General features: G+C 38.8%; 1 protein-coding gene across 5 annotated transcripts in view; it reads left to right on the plus strand.

The window, feature by feature from the left end:
- The window catches only part of TXNRD1 (thioredoxin reductase 1), a 49,914-nt gene extending 32,983 nt beyond the window's left edge, over nucleotides 1-16,931 (plus strand). For all 5 annotated transcript variants that reach the window (XM_065839574.2, XM_065839590.2, XM_071798612.1 and 2 more), the window contains 7 exons: nucleotides 964-1,056; nucleotides 2,794-2,870; nucleotides 4,418-4,574; nucleotides 7,965-8,072; nucleotides 9,962-10,057; nucleotides 12,002-12,136; nucleotides 15,253-16,931. In XM_065839574.2, the coding sequence (XP_065695646.1) occupies nucleotides 964-1,056; nucleotides 2,794-2,870; nucleotides 4,418-4,574; nucleotides 7,965-8,072; nucleotides 9,962-10,057; nucleotides 12,002-12,136; nucleotides 15,253-15,315 (729 nt within the window). In that variant the 3' untranslated portion in view covers nucleotides 15,316-16,931. The remainder of the gene's footprint in view (nucleotides 1-963; nucleotides 1,057-2,793; nucleotides 2,871-4,417; nucleotides 4,575-7,964; nucleotides 8,073-9,961; nucleotides 10,058-12,001; nucleotides 12,137-15,252) is intronic.
- The last annotated feature ends 318 nt before the right edge of the window (nucleotides 16,932-17,249 follow it).

Here is a 17,249-nt window from a genome sequence, read left to right on the forward strand (position 1 = left end):
ATGCATTTTGTGCTTATTAAAACCCTTTGTTGGGATGTTTGAAGAGAGAAGATGAAGAATTATAAATAATGCCTTTGTATAGAAGCAGTTTAACATAGTTGGTAGAATGGCAAAGAAGGTTTGGGATTTTTTAAATTAAAAAGGAGAGGAGAACTTCCATCAGAATTTTTGCTGTTTCTGTCTTCAAATACTGAATATGAAGCAGGAGCTAGAGCAGCTGTTGAAAAGTACCTTTTCTTCTGTGGAATGGACACTAAGAATATCCCAGAATTTAGTGTTGCATGTATACATATCTCTTGTACGTACAGCCACTCGTGGGAAGCAGCGGGGGCACCTTGCCATTCCAGGGAGGGTAAGGGAAGGAAGGTCGCTGGGGGTTTCCAGTGATCTCCTCACAGTCCAGTGAACATTGATGAGAACAGAAGAGAATCCACCTATGCAGCTTCAAAGTCCCTTAGCCAGCTGCTGCCCTGTCCTGCAAGGCCATGGCAACTTTACATGTTGGACTGATAGTGAAACAGATCAAAGGCTTTTAGTGCTTAAGGGCTGAGCTGTGACTGTGACTTCCCATGGGTGGAAGGCATGATGACCCTCAAGGTGCAGTTAGAGAAAATATCTAATGGTTTTTTCAAGTCTTGAAAGAGTTCCCTTCCTCCTCACCTCCTCTGTCCCAGTTGATACCAGCAAATCATGTGGTGGATTTGGACGAGAACTTAGCTATTAATCAACTTTTATAAACAGAAACAAAGTCTTATTGCATAAGAATAAATGCATGGAGATAAACCAAAATGTTTAAATATGTAAGTAGTAGTCACAAATCTAGAGAAAGGTGAAAATATCTTTAGAATGAACACTTGAATTTTAGGTGATGGTTAAACGCTCATTTCGGTTGTAAGATAAGTGGTGGGACATTTGCATACCTTTATTTGAAACAGAACTTTTTTTTTTCATCTAATGTTGTAGGTTGAGCAGATTGAGGAAGGAACTCCTGGAAGACTGAAAGTTATAGCCAAGTCCACAAATGGGAACGAAATAATTGAAGGCGAATACAATACTGTGAGTCCTGTCTATACACACAAAGAACATGAGATAACCTTCCACTTAATGTTGAGATTTTGTGGGGTGTCTTTATCCATAGTTTAGTTTTTCAAAGTTATTTTAATCACTACAATATGCTAATTGCACACAATCAAGAGGTAAGTAATGTGACAGAAGTCCCAGAATCCGTGGGCATGAGTCCCATGTGCACTTGCATGGTTGTGAAACCTGTTTCTTAGCTTAGCGATGTAGATGCGCTTGGCCACGTGGAATCAGTTGCAGGAGTTTTCCCCAGTGGGATGTTTGACATAAACAATAAGTGATCATTTCTAATAGCTTTCACAGTAACTAAAACATGATCTGGAATTAGCGCAAAACAATGATCTCTGCAAGAACTAAACAAACAGGTGTCATGCCTTCTCAAGACCTATATTTGACCCAGCATTTTCACAAAAACAACTAATGGCCTGTAGCAAGTCAGTCAGGGAACTTCATTACACACTTAAAACAGTAAAATTGCAGTGTGCAGGTATGCCATTATATGTTGGGTTGACTGTTTCCATCATCCCTCAACCCACTAATTTTCTTAAGCTTGATGCTGAAAAAAAAAAAAATAGTCGTGAATAAAGTATTTGGAACTACCCAAAATGCATGAAGAAACACACACTTGGGATTTTAGAGTGCAAATACTGTGTGCCAGTGACCTCGTTTACCTGTATAGTGCATCAGTCATTCCATAAGAAGGACATGCCTGAGTGCGTCTGAGGGCTAATATTATGAGAAGGTTTAACAGCAACAACAGTGCTCTTGCACTGTGTTGTAATACTATTTTTCCTGGTCCATAGTAGTGAAAGCTTCTTAGCCAGCAAATCACTGCCATGTTTTCATTAAGGAAACTTCTGGTTTCTTATTGCTACTGCATCTTTCAGTGAAATGCTGTCACTCCTCAAAGAAGCAATGAACTGTGTGTGATGCATTTTAAGACCTTCAGCTCTGAAGGTCTGGCATGCTTGGTCATCTAAAAGACTTGAAGCAGATCTAGAATTCCGTCAGCACAGCTCTTGATTGTTGTATGAGAAGCATAGCTTAGTTACCTTGGCAGTTGTCCAAGACTGCAAAGCACATAACGCTTTTCCTTGTGGTAATATAGGCTGGAACTTGTTTTGCTTCTGAAGGTAGCCAAGTTGACAGGATGGCTAAGAATTTGGCCTGGTCTGTCCATCATTCTGGACAACTGTTCGAACAAATAATATCAAGCAAATAATATTCTTTGGCAGTGACTTGGCTGAGAGCCTATATAAGTAAACGATATTTTCTGATGAAAACAAAGATTATTTTAGGGTCTTTCTATTTGCCTAAGCATCTGAGTTTCCTTCCTAAAGAGTCGTTTCCTTATGGAGCATTTTGGGGTCATCAGCTCTGGTAGCTATATGGTATAACACTTTGGTATAAAAATGTAAAGAAATAAAGAATCTGACCCTAACCAATTCATTTGGAATACTCTTGGGGTATTTCTCCAGGGAAAGCTATTTGGCTGTATTTAATCTTATCATTACGACCTGTTTTTGTTAGGTCATGGTGATGGTGTGGCTTGTCTTGAACTCAATGAATGTACAATGGGTATCAAACTTACTAATCTTAATGTGACTGAACCTTAGGTACTAATCTATAGTGTAACATAAAATAATAGATAGCTACATGCAAATGCTCCTTTGAGGTTTTAATAAATCAGTAACGTGCATTGCTGTTTTGCAGGTGTTGATAGCAATTGGAAGAGATTCATGCACAAGAAACATCGGTTTGGACAAAGTTGGAGTGCAGATCAATGAAAAGTAAGGACGGCTTGTCTGTCTGTACACCACTGACTGCTGAGCTTCTCTCATTTGTTATTACAGTGGTAGTGGGGTGCAGACATTCAAACGCTTTGAGGAAAAATTTGTTTCCTGTTTGCATATGCTTGGGTAGGAGACCATGTACCAGATGGCTGCATTCTCTGCCATAGTGCTGCCACATTTACTCTTTTGATACTGAAATGTCAGTTCCTAAATACTGAGAGTCAAAAGTGTCTTTCCATTCTGTCTAGGTTCACAGGTCAGTCTCAGCTTCTTCCAGTGACTGGGCTTTCTAGCATCTGTCAGTTTTCCTCATACTCTTATTCCTGTCTCTTTTTTTTTTTTCTCTCTACTACCTCTTGGGGCAGAGATCTGTTTGTTCATATAGGCTTTTAGTGTGGCATGGTTTGTTTACGTTTTTAGTGTAAATGCTGCTATAAGTTTATTTTAAAATGTAGTCAAAGTAGCATTGCTTAGACTCGCAGTTGCAGTTGATGATGTGTTTTAGAGAAGTTTATTTCTTGCCTTAGAGCATCCCTTGGGAACAGTCTGTCTCCTGTAGAGGAGCATTTCATGTTTAATGTAGTGAGGTTGTTGCACCAGGGAGTGGAGCTATGGGTAACATTTTCAGTATTTGTAACCAAAACGTCTTCTAGTCGTGTGTGTCCTAGATGATGTTCCCTTTGAAGACAAGATGCAGGACCATGAACTTGCCTTGGTGGTCCATGGGAGAACAGTGCAGAGGGCAGCTTATATGTGAACATAGTGACTAATGTTGCTGGAGCGAACTGTTGTGATGTTCTAAATAAGTGGAAATTTTGGGCCACTCAAAATTGGCAGACTCATTTTGTCTTGTAGAACAGCACACATCTTTCTGGCATCAGGACACCTATTATTAGCTGAATAGAATGAACGATAAAATTATTACCGTGAAATGTATATTTGGTAACTGAAACAAAATTGAGAAAGTTGGATTTTAATACAGGAATCACTGCTGGCCCCTCAAGTAACTGCATGACTCTTTCTGTGCCTGTCTGATTAGGTTTCCCTGTTACAAGTGTTTCCTGCAGTGGTTACTGCACTATTTTATTTATTAATGAAGCAGGAAATATTAATAATTAAAAACTTCCATTAGCTCAGTACACTTAATGCTAAAAAGCTTGCTGGCTGTCCCTTAAGCTGACTGTCTAACAGCTTGACCAGTCTCTGTGCAGAAGCCTGAAGGGTAAGCTTATAGAAACTACTTCAGGTTGCCTATACACAGCTCAGCTGGTAGTAGAGGGTGTTTGAGGAAAGGATTTATGAATTTCATCTTTCCAGGCTGCCTGTTTATTCGGTGTGTAAGTTCCTCTATGTTTTGCTAAAATTGGCACTGTGTTACATTCTTGCCCAAGACTGTATGACTATGAATATGGCTTCTTTTCCTCATACTTTAAATATGTGTCTTTCTCTTAAAGCTAAAGGGCCTAACTCCTGCAAGGTTATTTAGACTTCCAGTCTTCTCAGCAGAATAGTTAAATGTTTTTTCTTGTTAATTCAAATTTCAGAACAGGAAAAATTCCTGTCAACGATGAGGAGCAAACAAATGTGCCATATATCTATGCTGTTGGTGATATACTGCAGGACAAGCTGGAGCTCACACCAGTGGCAATCCAGGCAGGAAGATTGTTAGTTCAACGACTTTATGGTGGGGCAACCACTAAGGTAAGGAACCAGTTGCCACAAAACGCTGTTGTTGCTCTACTCCTAAGTCCAGAATGCAAGCCTGATTGTTCATGGTAAATTCAGTGGCCTTTTAAGGGTTAGCTCTGATGATCACTTTAATTTTCTGCTTGCAAAGTTATTACTGCAGATATGTTCTGCTAATTGTGTAGGATGAAATTAAAACCTTATGGATTTTGCAGTACTCTCTTTTTTTTTCCTATTAAGAGGTTTTGTTTTTCTCTCAGAGTATAATGATACTACAATTAACTGAGATCATTTAACTTGTTTTTAACTCTACTGTCTTCCCTAAAAGTCAGCATTCATTCCCATCCCATTAAATGCTTTAACTCTAATTCATAGGCAGTTCACTAAACCTACCTACTGTCCCTAGAGTATAAAAGGGTTTCATGATGCTCTTCATTTTCAATGTTATTTCTACTAATTTTTTCACTTCTTATCCATGTTTTCAATGTAATACGTAGTTCTGTTTATAATTTAATATAGACACAAAGGAAGATCAAATGTACCTGTAAGTCAGCATGTACTTATACCCGAGATGTTGAATTCGTCAATTCAGTGTTTACGTTTCATAGTAGTGCAATTGTAGGTTTCAGTCAAGGTGTGTTAGTCCAAATAGGAGTAACATGGGTGCTCATTTATACCTTATGTTTAAACCAGGAGGAAAGGAGAGTGCCTTTAAAGAACTGTTATCCAAGCACCATCGATGTGGGTGCTTGTCTCACCTTCATAACCACAGGGTGTGAGCATAAAGGTTTTTCAGATCCTGCTGTATTCGTATCAAGTTCAGCTGTCAGTCGGATTTAGAGCCTGATTGAGTTGTTTGTTTTAGGCTGGCAGGTATTGCGGTAACAGAATCCTGAATCAGTGTGCATAATGTCATTACATCAGCCAGGCAAAATTATATTGAAAATGTAGCTGGAGCCAGAATTTTTTTTTTTTGCTGCAATACTATGGATATGTCTTAATTTCCATTTTATGCCAGCTAACTGTCTCTCAAGGTATGAAAATCCTTATGCTGCCAAAGAAAGCATCATCTCTTTCAGTGAGTCCAAGAAATGAGTAACTACTTAAATGGGAACCTGGCTTGCTTTGCTGTTGTAACAAATCTGGGTGAATCATAATGAAACATAATGAAGTCTTATGGATAGGTGGGGAAAGAATATAAAGCAGCATCTTAGTTGATCCTCAGTCCCAAATTAAAGTAAATAGAGTTGAAATCCGTAGAAATTAAAATCACTAGAAATTAGAGCTGACCAGCCTGCAGGCCTTCTGTGAAAAATGACTGATTTGGTGGATATGGGGATAGCAGTGGATGTTGTTTGCTTTGACACCAGTGAGGCTTTTGATGCTGTGTCTCATAACATTCTCATAGACAAACCAATGAAGTACGGGTTAGCTAAGTGGGCCGTGAGGTGGGCTGAAAACCAGCTGAACTGCTGTCATCACTTGAAAGAATGAATCCTGTCAGCAATTGCTAACCTAAAGATACATAAATCCCTTCAGTTTTAGGTCAGTCCACTCATATAACAAAGAGTGACTTACAAAACACCTAGTCACAAACTACAGACACTACTGACCTTGCAGCTTTAGACATTCTGCAACCTGCACAATTAGTTGAGTTTTACTTTAACACATATCTCGAGAGTGTTGCATAAAGTGTCCTTTAGCTGAATGTTGCTCATTTTACACTAAAATGATTACGTAATGCAATATGCAAATCTGTGACCAGTTGGCTCTTTAGGGTGTGAATGTAGTGATAAGATTTTGTATATAATGCCTTTTACTTTTCTTGCTGGCATGCTGGCTTTATTCCAGCATCCAGACTCGTGCAGCTCTGCAATAAACAATATCTCGCCTCTGTGTGCTAAATTTGGCTCATTTGTATGCACACCACGTAAAGAACCCTGTTTTGGGAGTATACTGCCAGGCTTAAAGGGTTGTGACCAGCATTACAAAGACCAGCTGGAGACAGGTCACTAGTGGGATACCATGGGGTTGGTTCCTTGGTCCAGTACCATTTGACATCTTCGTTACTGATCTGGATAATGAGACAGAGTGCACTCTCAGCAAGTTTGCAGATGGGGGGAGTGACTGACGCAGCAGATGGTTGTGTTGTCGCTCAGAGGGACCTTGTCAGACTGGAGAAATGGGCTGACAGGAATGTCATGAAATTCAGCAAGGAGAATTGGAAAGTCCTGCACCTGGAGAGGTGTAACCCCATGCATGGGCACAGGCTGGGGACCCACCAGCTGGAAAGCAGCTGTGTAGAGAAGACTCTAGGGGGTCTGGAGGACAAGCTGACTGTGAGCCAGCACTATGGCATACATAGCAAAGAAGGCCGGTGGCATCCTAGACTGCATCCTGCAGATGCATCCTGGCAGAGCATTGCCAGTGGGTGAAGGGATGTGGCCTTTTCCCTCCACTTGGCACTGGCGAGACAGGTTTGGATTTTGTGTCCAGTTTGGGGCTTCCCAGTAGAAGAAGGATATGGACAAACTAGGGTGAGTCCAACAAAGGGCTGTGACTATGATTAAGGGACTGGAGCATCTGACACAGGAGGAGAGGCCGAGACAGCTGGGACTACTTATACCTTACAGAAGAGATGGCTTGGGAGGCTCTTATATCAATGTGTGTTCCTACGTGATGGTAGAGAATAAAGGAGATGGAGCCAGACTCTTTTCAGTGATATAAAGTGCAAAGACAAGAAGCAATGGGTTAAAACTGAAACACAGGAAAATTCCATTTAAACATAAGAAAAAACTTCTTTATGCTGAGTGTGGTCAAGTGTAAGCAGGTTGCCCAGAGAGTGAGCCTGTAGGACACCCTAAAGCTCCAGTGAAGTCAGGGATCAGTGTTTGCCTTTCATGAGATGTGATCAGGCACATGCTATCAGCTCTAGTTCTAGCTGTCCCTCCAAGTGCCTGTAGTTATGTATTTGGTTCTTTGGCATCTCCTAGATCAAAGAACTAGGTGGTGTTTGGTGTTTTTTTCTTTGCACCATTCCTGGTTAAAGTAGCACGCTCTGTAGAAGCAGTTGGACAATTTAATGTTTATCTCCCATGCGACCTGTGATCTGGAACATTTTAAAGGAGGGCACTGAGTTTCTTCTTCCTTTTAATCTGCACATACTAATGTCAGTGTGGCTTTAAAGTGTCATTTTGTTCTTGCTCTAATTAACATTTCTGAGAGGGACAACACCAAAACTGTAGCTTAATTTAAAACATTTTTTTTTAATTTAAAAAAGTAGCTTTTGGAATTATAAATAATCCAAGTTTTTTTCCTGTTTGAATTTCAGACTACTCAATTTTTACCCATTGTGCTGATCTTAGTACTAATGTAGTGTGATGTTTTGTTTTGAATGACACACAGTGTGACTATGTGAATGTTCCAACCACTGTATTCACTCCTCTTGAATATGGAGCCTGTGGGTATTCTGAAGAGGCCGCAGTGGAGAAGTTTGGGGAGGAAAACATTGAGGTAAATGTTTTAATTTCATCTGGATTTTAAGTTCCCAGTTTAAATAAGTTTAAAATAAGAGTCAACTAAAACTGCATTCTGTGCTCTGATGTAAGGGGAGGAGGTGACTAGTTACATTTTTATCTTCCTTGGCACTTCCTAGACATGTTATAAAAACAGTCCACAATTCCAATAGCTCCAGTTGCAAATATGTTCTATTTTTGGCAAACAGGGCTTGAAGATGGAATATTTGGTTACAAAAAAAGTAAAGGTTTATTTGTGTCTGCAAATATTTAGGACAAATTAAAGCTGGATATGTGTTGGAAACAGTACATTGGTTTTAATGTCAAGTTGGAGCTTTTTGTAGCTACAGTGTGGCAAATTCCCAGATTTTTTCTCTATAAAGCCAAATGTTTTTATGCTCATTTCTCCTGTTTATTTTTTACTCTGCAAGGAGGTATGCACTTAATTTTACTCACGTGAGTGATCCCTTTTCATTGGCTAGGATTACTGGTCAAGAGTGAAATTAGACATATGTACGCACTTTGTGCCTGAGGCTGTTCTTACAAAATACTATACAGACCACATTACAGAAAACATGAGAGGAGGGAGTCTGACAATAAGGTGAACTTTTATGTCCTGTGAAGATCGCCTGAGGAGCATTATTTGGGGAAATAAGCAGATACATGATGGCTCATGAAGTTGAGAACTTGTCTCCCCCTCTTAGCTTTACCTGTTTTATTTTTTTGATTTGGACTGTGGAGAAAAGAAGTAAATATGACTTATTTACTTTATTTATGGCAGTGTGTCAAGTGCTGTTAACCTGACTACAGGGCAGGGATTTAAATTCTGTTCTCCCCACAAAGTTTGTATATACACTGTCAGGTTTTTTTATTGAGATAAATTCTTGCCATTACATGTGAAACACTGAACCCTTCTTTGTGGAAAATGCACTTTCCGTTTTCAGAACCATTTTTGACCTCTTTTATCATGTCACCATATTGGCTTTTGCAAGCTTCAGTAAGATTATTGAGTTGCATCTGTCATTCAGGTCTGTTACGTTCAGCTTCAGATAGTGATGCTTATAAATCCTTTGTAACCTCATTAATATGGAAAACATTGAGCTGACTCTCCTAGTTTGTGCAGGGACATATTTTTACTGGAGTTGTGATCAATTAAAAACCTCCTTCAAATAGTAATCATTCTGAGGTTAACTTATCATGGGAGCTGCTGAGAGTTCTGGGTAGAACTGTGCCTCAAAACACCCCATCATTTTCTGAGATACATGCTGTGACAGGTGGACAAGCAGGTTTTTGTTGGGGTTTTTGTTGTTCATTTGGGTTTTTTGTATGTACTTCCTATCTTGTATTGCTACATAATCTGAGAGACCATGCAGAAAAGCATGCCCTCATGTCTCCTAAACCCAGACTGAGGCCATTTTATCCTTCCTCTGCTCTGAGAAACAGTTTTGCCTTCATCCTGGGTAGACCCTGAGACAATACAGTCTTTTGTATTTGTCTTATTTGATGAGAGCATGGTGAAATGCTTCCTGGAAGTGTAATACACTTAGAACTGCCTTTGTTTTTTAAATTTATTTACTGGGTGACACTAGTGTTTGTTTTGTAGAGGCTTCCTTCTTTGGCATTCATCAGGGCGAAAGAATCTCACCTGGATTTCAAGTGTTGCAAATTCTGCATGCATGGCCAATCACTAATAAAAGGTTATTAGTAGTTTATCTTTGTGCTGTGTCACAATTGTTTAAAGCTTTTTGAAAAGCAGTTGCAGTCAGTAGTGCAGCTCTGCCTTTGGAGGTAGAAAAGACAAATTAAGATAATCTGCCAATTTTGGAAGATGATGCTCTGCTGTGGAATTACACAACTTTATTTTTTTAACCTGTGTTGTATTTCCAGGTGTACCATAGTCATTTCTGGCCACTGGAATGGACTGTGCCATCCAGAGACAACAACAAATGCTATGCAAAGATAATTTGCAATATTCAAGATAATGTAAGTGCATGTTTCTTTCCAGGGAAGACGGCAGCTCTGTGTTCAGGGACCGTTGAAACCACAGCTTGTAAATAGGTTATTTTTAACAAATTAAAAATTAATTTAATTTTTTGTACCTTTTAAAATTTAATAAATATTTATAGTGATACAGTGCTTTTGTTTATTAAAAAATGGCCCTCAGTACAATAGAAAATTCTGCCGTTATCATTGGTATATGGTACTTTTTCCATTTATGTAAAACAAGAAGTAGAGATCTCTGAGACTGTTTGTTAAATCTGAAAAGTGAGTGAATCAATGCATGTAAAAATGGTTAGAAATCTTATCCGTTTATCTTATTCTTCCTTCCCCAAACTGGGACATTCTTTCCTGGGAGATTCTTCTCTCTGAAATTGAGGTCGCAGAAACCATCACAACTTGTTACCTCTGCAAATCCACATGTGTCTGCAAAAACTCTTGAGATCATGCTAACAGGATTAATGTATCTCGCCTGTACAAATCTCATTTAGGGTGATCATGCCAGGATTATCCTTGGAGTAGGGTAAAACTTCCTGGCTATGGAAATGTACAGTACCTGCTCAAGCACAAAAAATATTACTAATTCGTCAAAGAATTGATGTGCCCCCTCGGAATGATCATCATCTTTTCAGTAAGAGCTTGGTTGATTTTAATAATACGATAAATCTTAATACAGATTTATCTTACTGCAGTTCTTTTAAGCATTGTGTCACCATTTTGTAAAATTTACAAACCTGTCTGGTTTTGCCCATCTCTTTCTGGAGGAGTTTGTGCTAGTGTGGAAGCTACTTTAGAACCCATGTTCCTAATTAAAAGTTACTTAAGAAAATGAAAAGGCTTAATGGTGATTTGAAGTGTTTCATTCATTTCCACTTCTTCTCTTGAAAATTTGGAATGTGTTTAAGTGTCTAAAAGTTAACCTGGATGAAAACTTTGTTCAGTAACTGTAGTTTACCCCAATTTTATTACTATGGTTTTATTTTTACATGTGTACATACTTTTAAAGGAAAATAAGGATAATTCAGTTTCAGTTATTACAGAATTATAGCTTTTCTTATATAAATAAACCCTGTGGTAAGTCTAAGTCCTCAGGCTTGGTGAAAGAAAACTAACCTTTCAGTGTACTAAGTATCCACACTACCTTATATGTGATATTTTGTGGGAGGAGCAGATAACTTTTGATACCCAACTAGGCTACATCTATGCTCAGCAAAATCTGATTAATGCCCTGAAAGCCACTGAAGCCCACAGCAGTTGGCATTTGCTAGAGACTTGCTTTTCTTATAGAAGCAAGTTTTTCTTTAAGAAAAGCAAGTCAAGTCAGTACAGCTTGTTCTGCTGGGTGTTTGCTGAGGATGTAACACAGTTCGATGTATTTTGCAGTTGGACAGTAGTGCAGATGTGATAACCAGAGCTTCAGCTTGTGGCCTTTTCCTGCAAGCAGCTATCAAACTGAAGTTTCTTCAATAGATACACAGCATGTAACCACCTAGCACAGGCCCTCATGTTGCAAACCTTTGTGCAAGGTGCTCATCTTTACTTAGGCAAGCAGTCTGTCAAAATTGGTGGGTAGTTTGTCTGAATTAAATTTAAGTGTTTGCAATTTGGACACAGGCAATAATCAAGCATAAACTATGGTATGTGCTAAATTCGTATGCTGCTGATGTGAACAGAGGATTTGTGCACAAAACTTTGTGAGGAAGCTGATTCTTGAGTTCCTAGTTGAATCTTTTCCTTTTTGAAGAGAGAACAAAACTATACTGGCTATCTCCCATTCGTTGATGCTAATGATAGTTCACATTTGTGTGGTTACATTAATTCGTGGTATGTTTGACAGAATTATGTACTCTGAGTAAGAAAACCTTGGATGTTGTCTAAAGAGAACTGAATGCATGACTGTGCTTGCATTTCATTGTCTTTGCTATTTAGGAGAGAGTCATTGGTTTCCATGTCCTTGGTCCAAACGCTGGAGAAGTCACCCAAGGGTTTGCAGCTGCTATTAAATGTGGGATGACAAAAGAACAACTGGACAGCACCATAGGAATTCATCCTGTCTGTGCAGAGGTTTGTATATGAAGTCACCTCATATCTCAGCTTCCATAGCATTCTGGGGTAAGGTGTTGGAAATCTGAACATCAGAGCTCTATTAAAAGGGTCTGAATTTAGGGGAAAGTAAGAGGGGAAGGAAGGACAGGAAATGATCTGTTTGTAGTATTTAGAAATCTAACATTTAGGTTTAATCTGGGATTTTTTTTCCTAGTGTTGCTCATTTGTGAAATGTTTATGGTCTCCCCAAATCCAGTGCTCCCTCTACTGGGAAGTACAGACTTTTCCTCCCACTCAAAAATCCATTTATGAAGGCTTCAGATACTATTTCTCCTAAAGTGGTTGTCAAAGCTCATTTTTTTTATATATGTGTACTCAAACTTATAAACTGGTGCTACGGAAGGGAACCAGCTACATGACAATTATTTCTACCCTTTTAAAGATCTCTTCTTTTCTCTCTAGGACTTCACTTTTAAAGTGAAGTACACGAGGCCACATAACCATTTTTTTCTTGTGTTTGTCTTGCTGTTCCTCTTTAAGGAAGAGCTTAATTTTCTCCAACAGGTGGAGGAAATCGGAGATGCTCCCCTGATCTTAGTTTCATTAGGACTAGTTTATGTTAGCTGAGGATCCCTTCAAAAATTGTATTATCACCTCTGTAGGTCTTTGTACAGAATCTGCGTTTTTACCTGCGTGTGTTGGTTACATATATTAGTATATAACACCAGGATGCTGCTCTGCAGAACTGAAGTCCACTTCTCTTGTGTTTCCACACAAATACAAGAAATATAATATGAGCTCCATTAATGGAATGGACTGCTGGCAATCTGAATGATCTTCAAAACATCAGCAACACAGATTCTGGGTTTTTCTTTCTGTAGCAGCATCTAATGGTGTTCTTGGAAGCCCCTAAAGAGGGTTGGCAGGTCCTCATCTTACCAGAGGCCCTTTGGAGGGGGCACTCTGAGGCATTCAAACCTGTGAACTCAAGCAGGATATTAGCATATGCAGTGTGAAGAGAGGATGATAGTCATAATTTATTCTGGACATCTGAGCTGCTAAAATTGAAACTGAATAGAATGATGATTAGACATAATTTAGGAAGGTAATTTCAGATAATCATATTTGTTTGAGTGGAGGAGGAAGAAATTGGCTCAGGAAAAATACGCTATTTAAAAGCTCCAGGGAACAGCAATCTTTTTTAGTGGCAGTCTTCAAAGAGTTTTTTTAATGCATGTTACTTAATTTAATCTCTTCAGCAATAAACAAAAAAACAAAGTGCAAGATGGTACATGGTACTCTTTGATAGAAAAAACGCTAAAAATTGTTTTGAATTTATGAGGACTGCACATATCTGGATGAATAGAATGATGGATAACATCAGGATTATTTTTATCTTACATCCATGCAAAAACTAAGGAAAATGAAGTATGATCTGAGCAGGAAAGAGACAGTGTTGCAGGGTCAAATATTGACATCTTTACTGGCATTAGTACTAATCACTTGGTTGAAAAATGGTATTACTCAACTTGAAGAAGACTGTAAGACTGAGGTGAGGGTCCCATTTCTCACTGCTTACAAATCAGAGCCAGATTTCACTTCTCTTATTGTAGGCAGCATTTTATTGTGCAGAAAACCTGAACTCTGAAAGGAACTTCTTGCAAGGCAAAGTGCAGATAAGTGTGAGCACAGGTTGGTAGGACCTCAGCCTTACAGAGAATTACCTCTCAGCCTAGGCTGTGCTGCACTGCTTGAAATACAGGTGTGTGTAATCCAGTATCTGTGATGAAGAGAAAGTGTCTTCTGAAGGCTGGAGTGATTCTTTGAGTTAGCTAATGATGGCTTTCCAGTCCTTGGTTCTAAGGCTTTGTCTTCACTCGAATAACTAACAAATTCTGTCCCAAACCTCTTGTTTCCAATAATTATCGAATGACTCCCAGCTGGCTTGCTGGAGCTAGGGAGCTGCGTGGTACCCACGGCTGTTGGAACGGGCAAGCACAGCCAGAGCTTGCAATTGGGCTGAGAAGAAAGCAGATAAATTCTGTGCTTTTTAATCTTCATCTTTCAAAGTGAGATAATAATAAATGTTGTCAGTTGGTGGATCAGAACCAGGAGTTGGAAACCCTATCTCAAGCCATGCACTATAGTTTACATATGTTGCTGTTCTTCTGCCATGTATATTAGACATGCATTTGTGTTCCTGATTTGTGTAATGCTTCACAGGCTTATAGAAAGTGGAAGAGGTATATCATTCATTGATGTTCTCTGAATAGCTGCTAGCAGCCTTAAGGCAGCAAAGCTCCTACTTAGAGAACTGTGGGGCTTTCAGGTCCCCATTATCTTTAGGTACTTCAGTGTTATTTGCATAACTGAAATGTGTATAGACTTTATTCTGTGCTATGTTCATTTTTCCTGAGAGATGGCTTTGATGATAGCTAATTATTGCAACTTTGAACCATTTAGATAGAAGTGGGTTTGATTTCCTTTTTTCCTTTTTCTATTATATCTATGCCTAACTATGCAATTATTTGCATAGTAAACTTCTGATTTTAAACAAGGTTTTGTAGAATTTTTCTTCTTGAATTTGGTACTTTTTAATTTTAAAGTAGTTATGCTTGAAAATGTTATTTTTTTCAATGTGACTTGAAAGCAGCAAAAACTGGGCTTTTTCAGACTAAATTTACGAAGTGATTCTTAGCTATTGTCCAGAGCATGCAGATCCCACACATAATACCTACATCAGCAATCAGTTTCACATTTCTATAATATCTAGAAAGGTACAGAGGCAAAGTTCATGTTGTCTCCAAATGCTGTAGCCTTGAATTAACTTCACTTTCCCAACAAATAAGTTATCTTTGGGAATATTAAGACAAAAGGTGGTACAAAGCTACATGATTCCCTTAATTCTTTCTTTTCCGCTGTAGAAGGAAGACCATAAGGTAAATGAAGAGAAAAAAAGGGATTTGTATACGTGGGTGCTATTTGGTGGCAAGGATTTTAAATGTATACTTTTCATTATTATTTTATTACTTTAAGAAATGGCTGTGGTTTTGAGCACTATGGCCAGGTTCGTCTTCTAGAAGCGAAAATTCATTCTAGACACACTAAAATTTGTCTTTTTTTTTTCTTTTAAGATATTCACCACCCTGTCCGTGACTAAACGTTCTGGTGAAAATACCCTTCAGGCTGGTTGCTGAGGTTAAAGACCCCCATTCTTGCTTTTGCCAGAGACTGACTTTCATCGCAGTGGCTGACTCCTGCAATCCAGAAGAAAGGTTTAGGGAGAAGTCATCTTCAGTCATCTGCAGAAATGTGTAGATCTTATCCAGAGTGTTCCCTCATCCTGAGAAGAGAAGAGCTCTGTGAGAGTTGGTCACTTGCGGTGACTGGCTGGCAATTAGCAATGCAATGGGAATATTGACTGTGGAGCTGTTGCTTAGCAGGGCATCTAACGAATGCTTTCATGAAGTCATAGCCTGAAGCCTGCATTGTCTGGTGGGCAGTGACAGAAAAACTGCGAGCACAGCTGGACAAGAGCTGGTTTGGTTTGGTTTTTTATTCCTCTCTAGTTTCTTACACGAACAAAAAACTTCTGAATTGAAGAATAGTGCCCCAAGTTCAGATAATTGTCGAGTGCCCCTGTGTACTGGTTTCTAACACAGCAATTGCAAGGTCCCCTTATGAGCATGCGTTTTACCAGCTCACATGCCTATGGAGGGGAAATTGTATTTACAGGCTTGATCACAGGGAAGAAGATACCCTTGGGGAAAAAAAGCTTAGTGCCATCTAGAATAACATATTTTTTGACTTCCAAACTGACTCTGTTGTGACTGTTTACTTTAGAGATACTTACTATTGAAAACATTCTCCTTGGTGAGAAAGGAAAGTGTTTTTTATTAAGGCCTTGCTGCACTGAAAGGTTTGGGTTTTTTCCCCTGACAGTAAAAAGCATGCACATAACACAGATGTGATCTTCTTAGCTTTATTTTGCAGCTTATGTGATTATAATTAATCCAGATTGGAACTGACAGAATTCCAATCTGGAATGACTAATACTTCCAAGAGCTCTGTGCAATTTTATTAAATTTGAATAAATTCTTCCTTTCCAGATGAGCTATCCTGGGCTGCACTGTTTGAGGTCTACACAGGCCACTTTGAGCACAGTAGTATTGAGACTTTCCTCAGGTTAGTGGGCCAGTAGAATAAGAAAAACCCAGCCAAACACTCCCCTGCCCCCCAAGCAAACAAACCCCCCACTTAACCCCCAAAAACCAACAGTGAAAATTTTTTTTGTGTAGATACGTCCTAGAAAGCTGTATCTAGTTCCATCTGTGCTTTGTTTTATAGTTAATTAAGAAAATGCTACTTTAAAAACGGAGGTTTCCATGAAAAATAACAAATTTTTGAATATTCCTCCTTTATTGGATAAGCTGCATATACAGATTTATCAAGAAATGGTAAAAATGCCTCTTTGTGATGGAAATTAATGTGCTTTTTGATCTATTTTGTTTCATTTCCCTCTGTTGTAGCAGAAAGGTTTGGATTACTTTTATTAAATGGTTCTCAGGAGTTTAGTAGTGCACTGTAAATAGGGGGTAAATTCTGCAGCCCTCTGGGCAAAATGCCTTATACCTAAATTTCTACGTGGTAACGAATTTATTTCTACTGAGATTTATAGAATAGTGTTTTAAGTTATTTTTATAAACTTATACATAACTGAAGGATTTTTCAATGTGTTTTGTATGGTATAAAGAATGGTTTGTGGTGGTATTTTTCTGGCCAGTTTATTAAATAAATGAAATATTTGCACAAACAGGTGCTCATTTTGATGTCTTTTCCAAGCAGAGAAACCAGGTGACAACAAACTGACTCTTCTTTAAGGCCGGAAGATGGCATCTTGATAAACCCACCTGTGATTTGTTTCAGTCTTGAATTTCTGTCAAGGGTTTTGATTGTGGGGTGACAATAAAACCCTGGCAGATGTATTGTTAACCTCCTCTCCTCTTCCCCTTCCCCCTTTTGTCCCTCCCTCTCCCCCCTTCCCGCTAAGGACAGGTGATTGGGAGGAAAAGAAGGACAGAGAGAGAAGAGTTGGAAAAATTAAAAATGTTTTACTAATGCTACTAATAAG

Source organism: Patagioenas fasciata, chromosome 1 (assembly GCF_037038585.1).
Source record: "Patagioenas fasciata isolate bPatFas1 chromosome 1, bPatFas1.hap1, whole genome shotgun sequence".
Taxonomy (NCBI): domain Eukaryota; kingdom Metazoa; phylum Chordata; class Aves; order Columbiformes; family Columbidae; genus Patagioenas; species Patagioenas fasciata.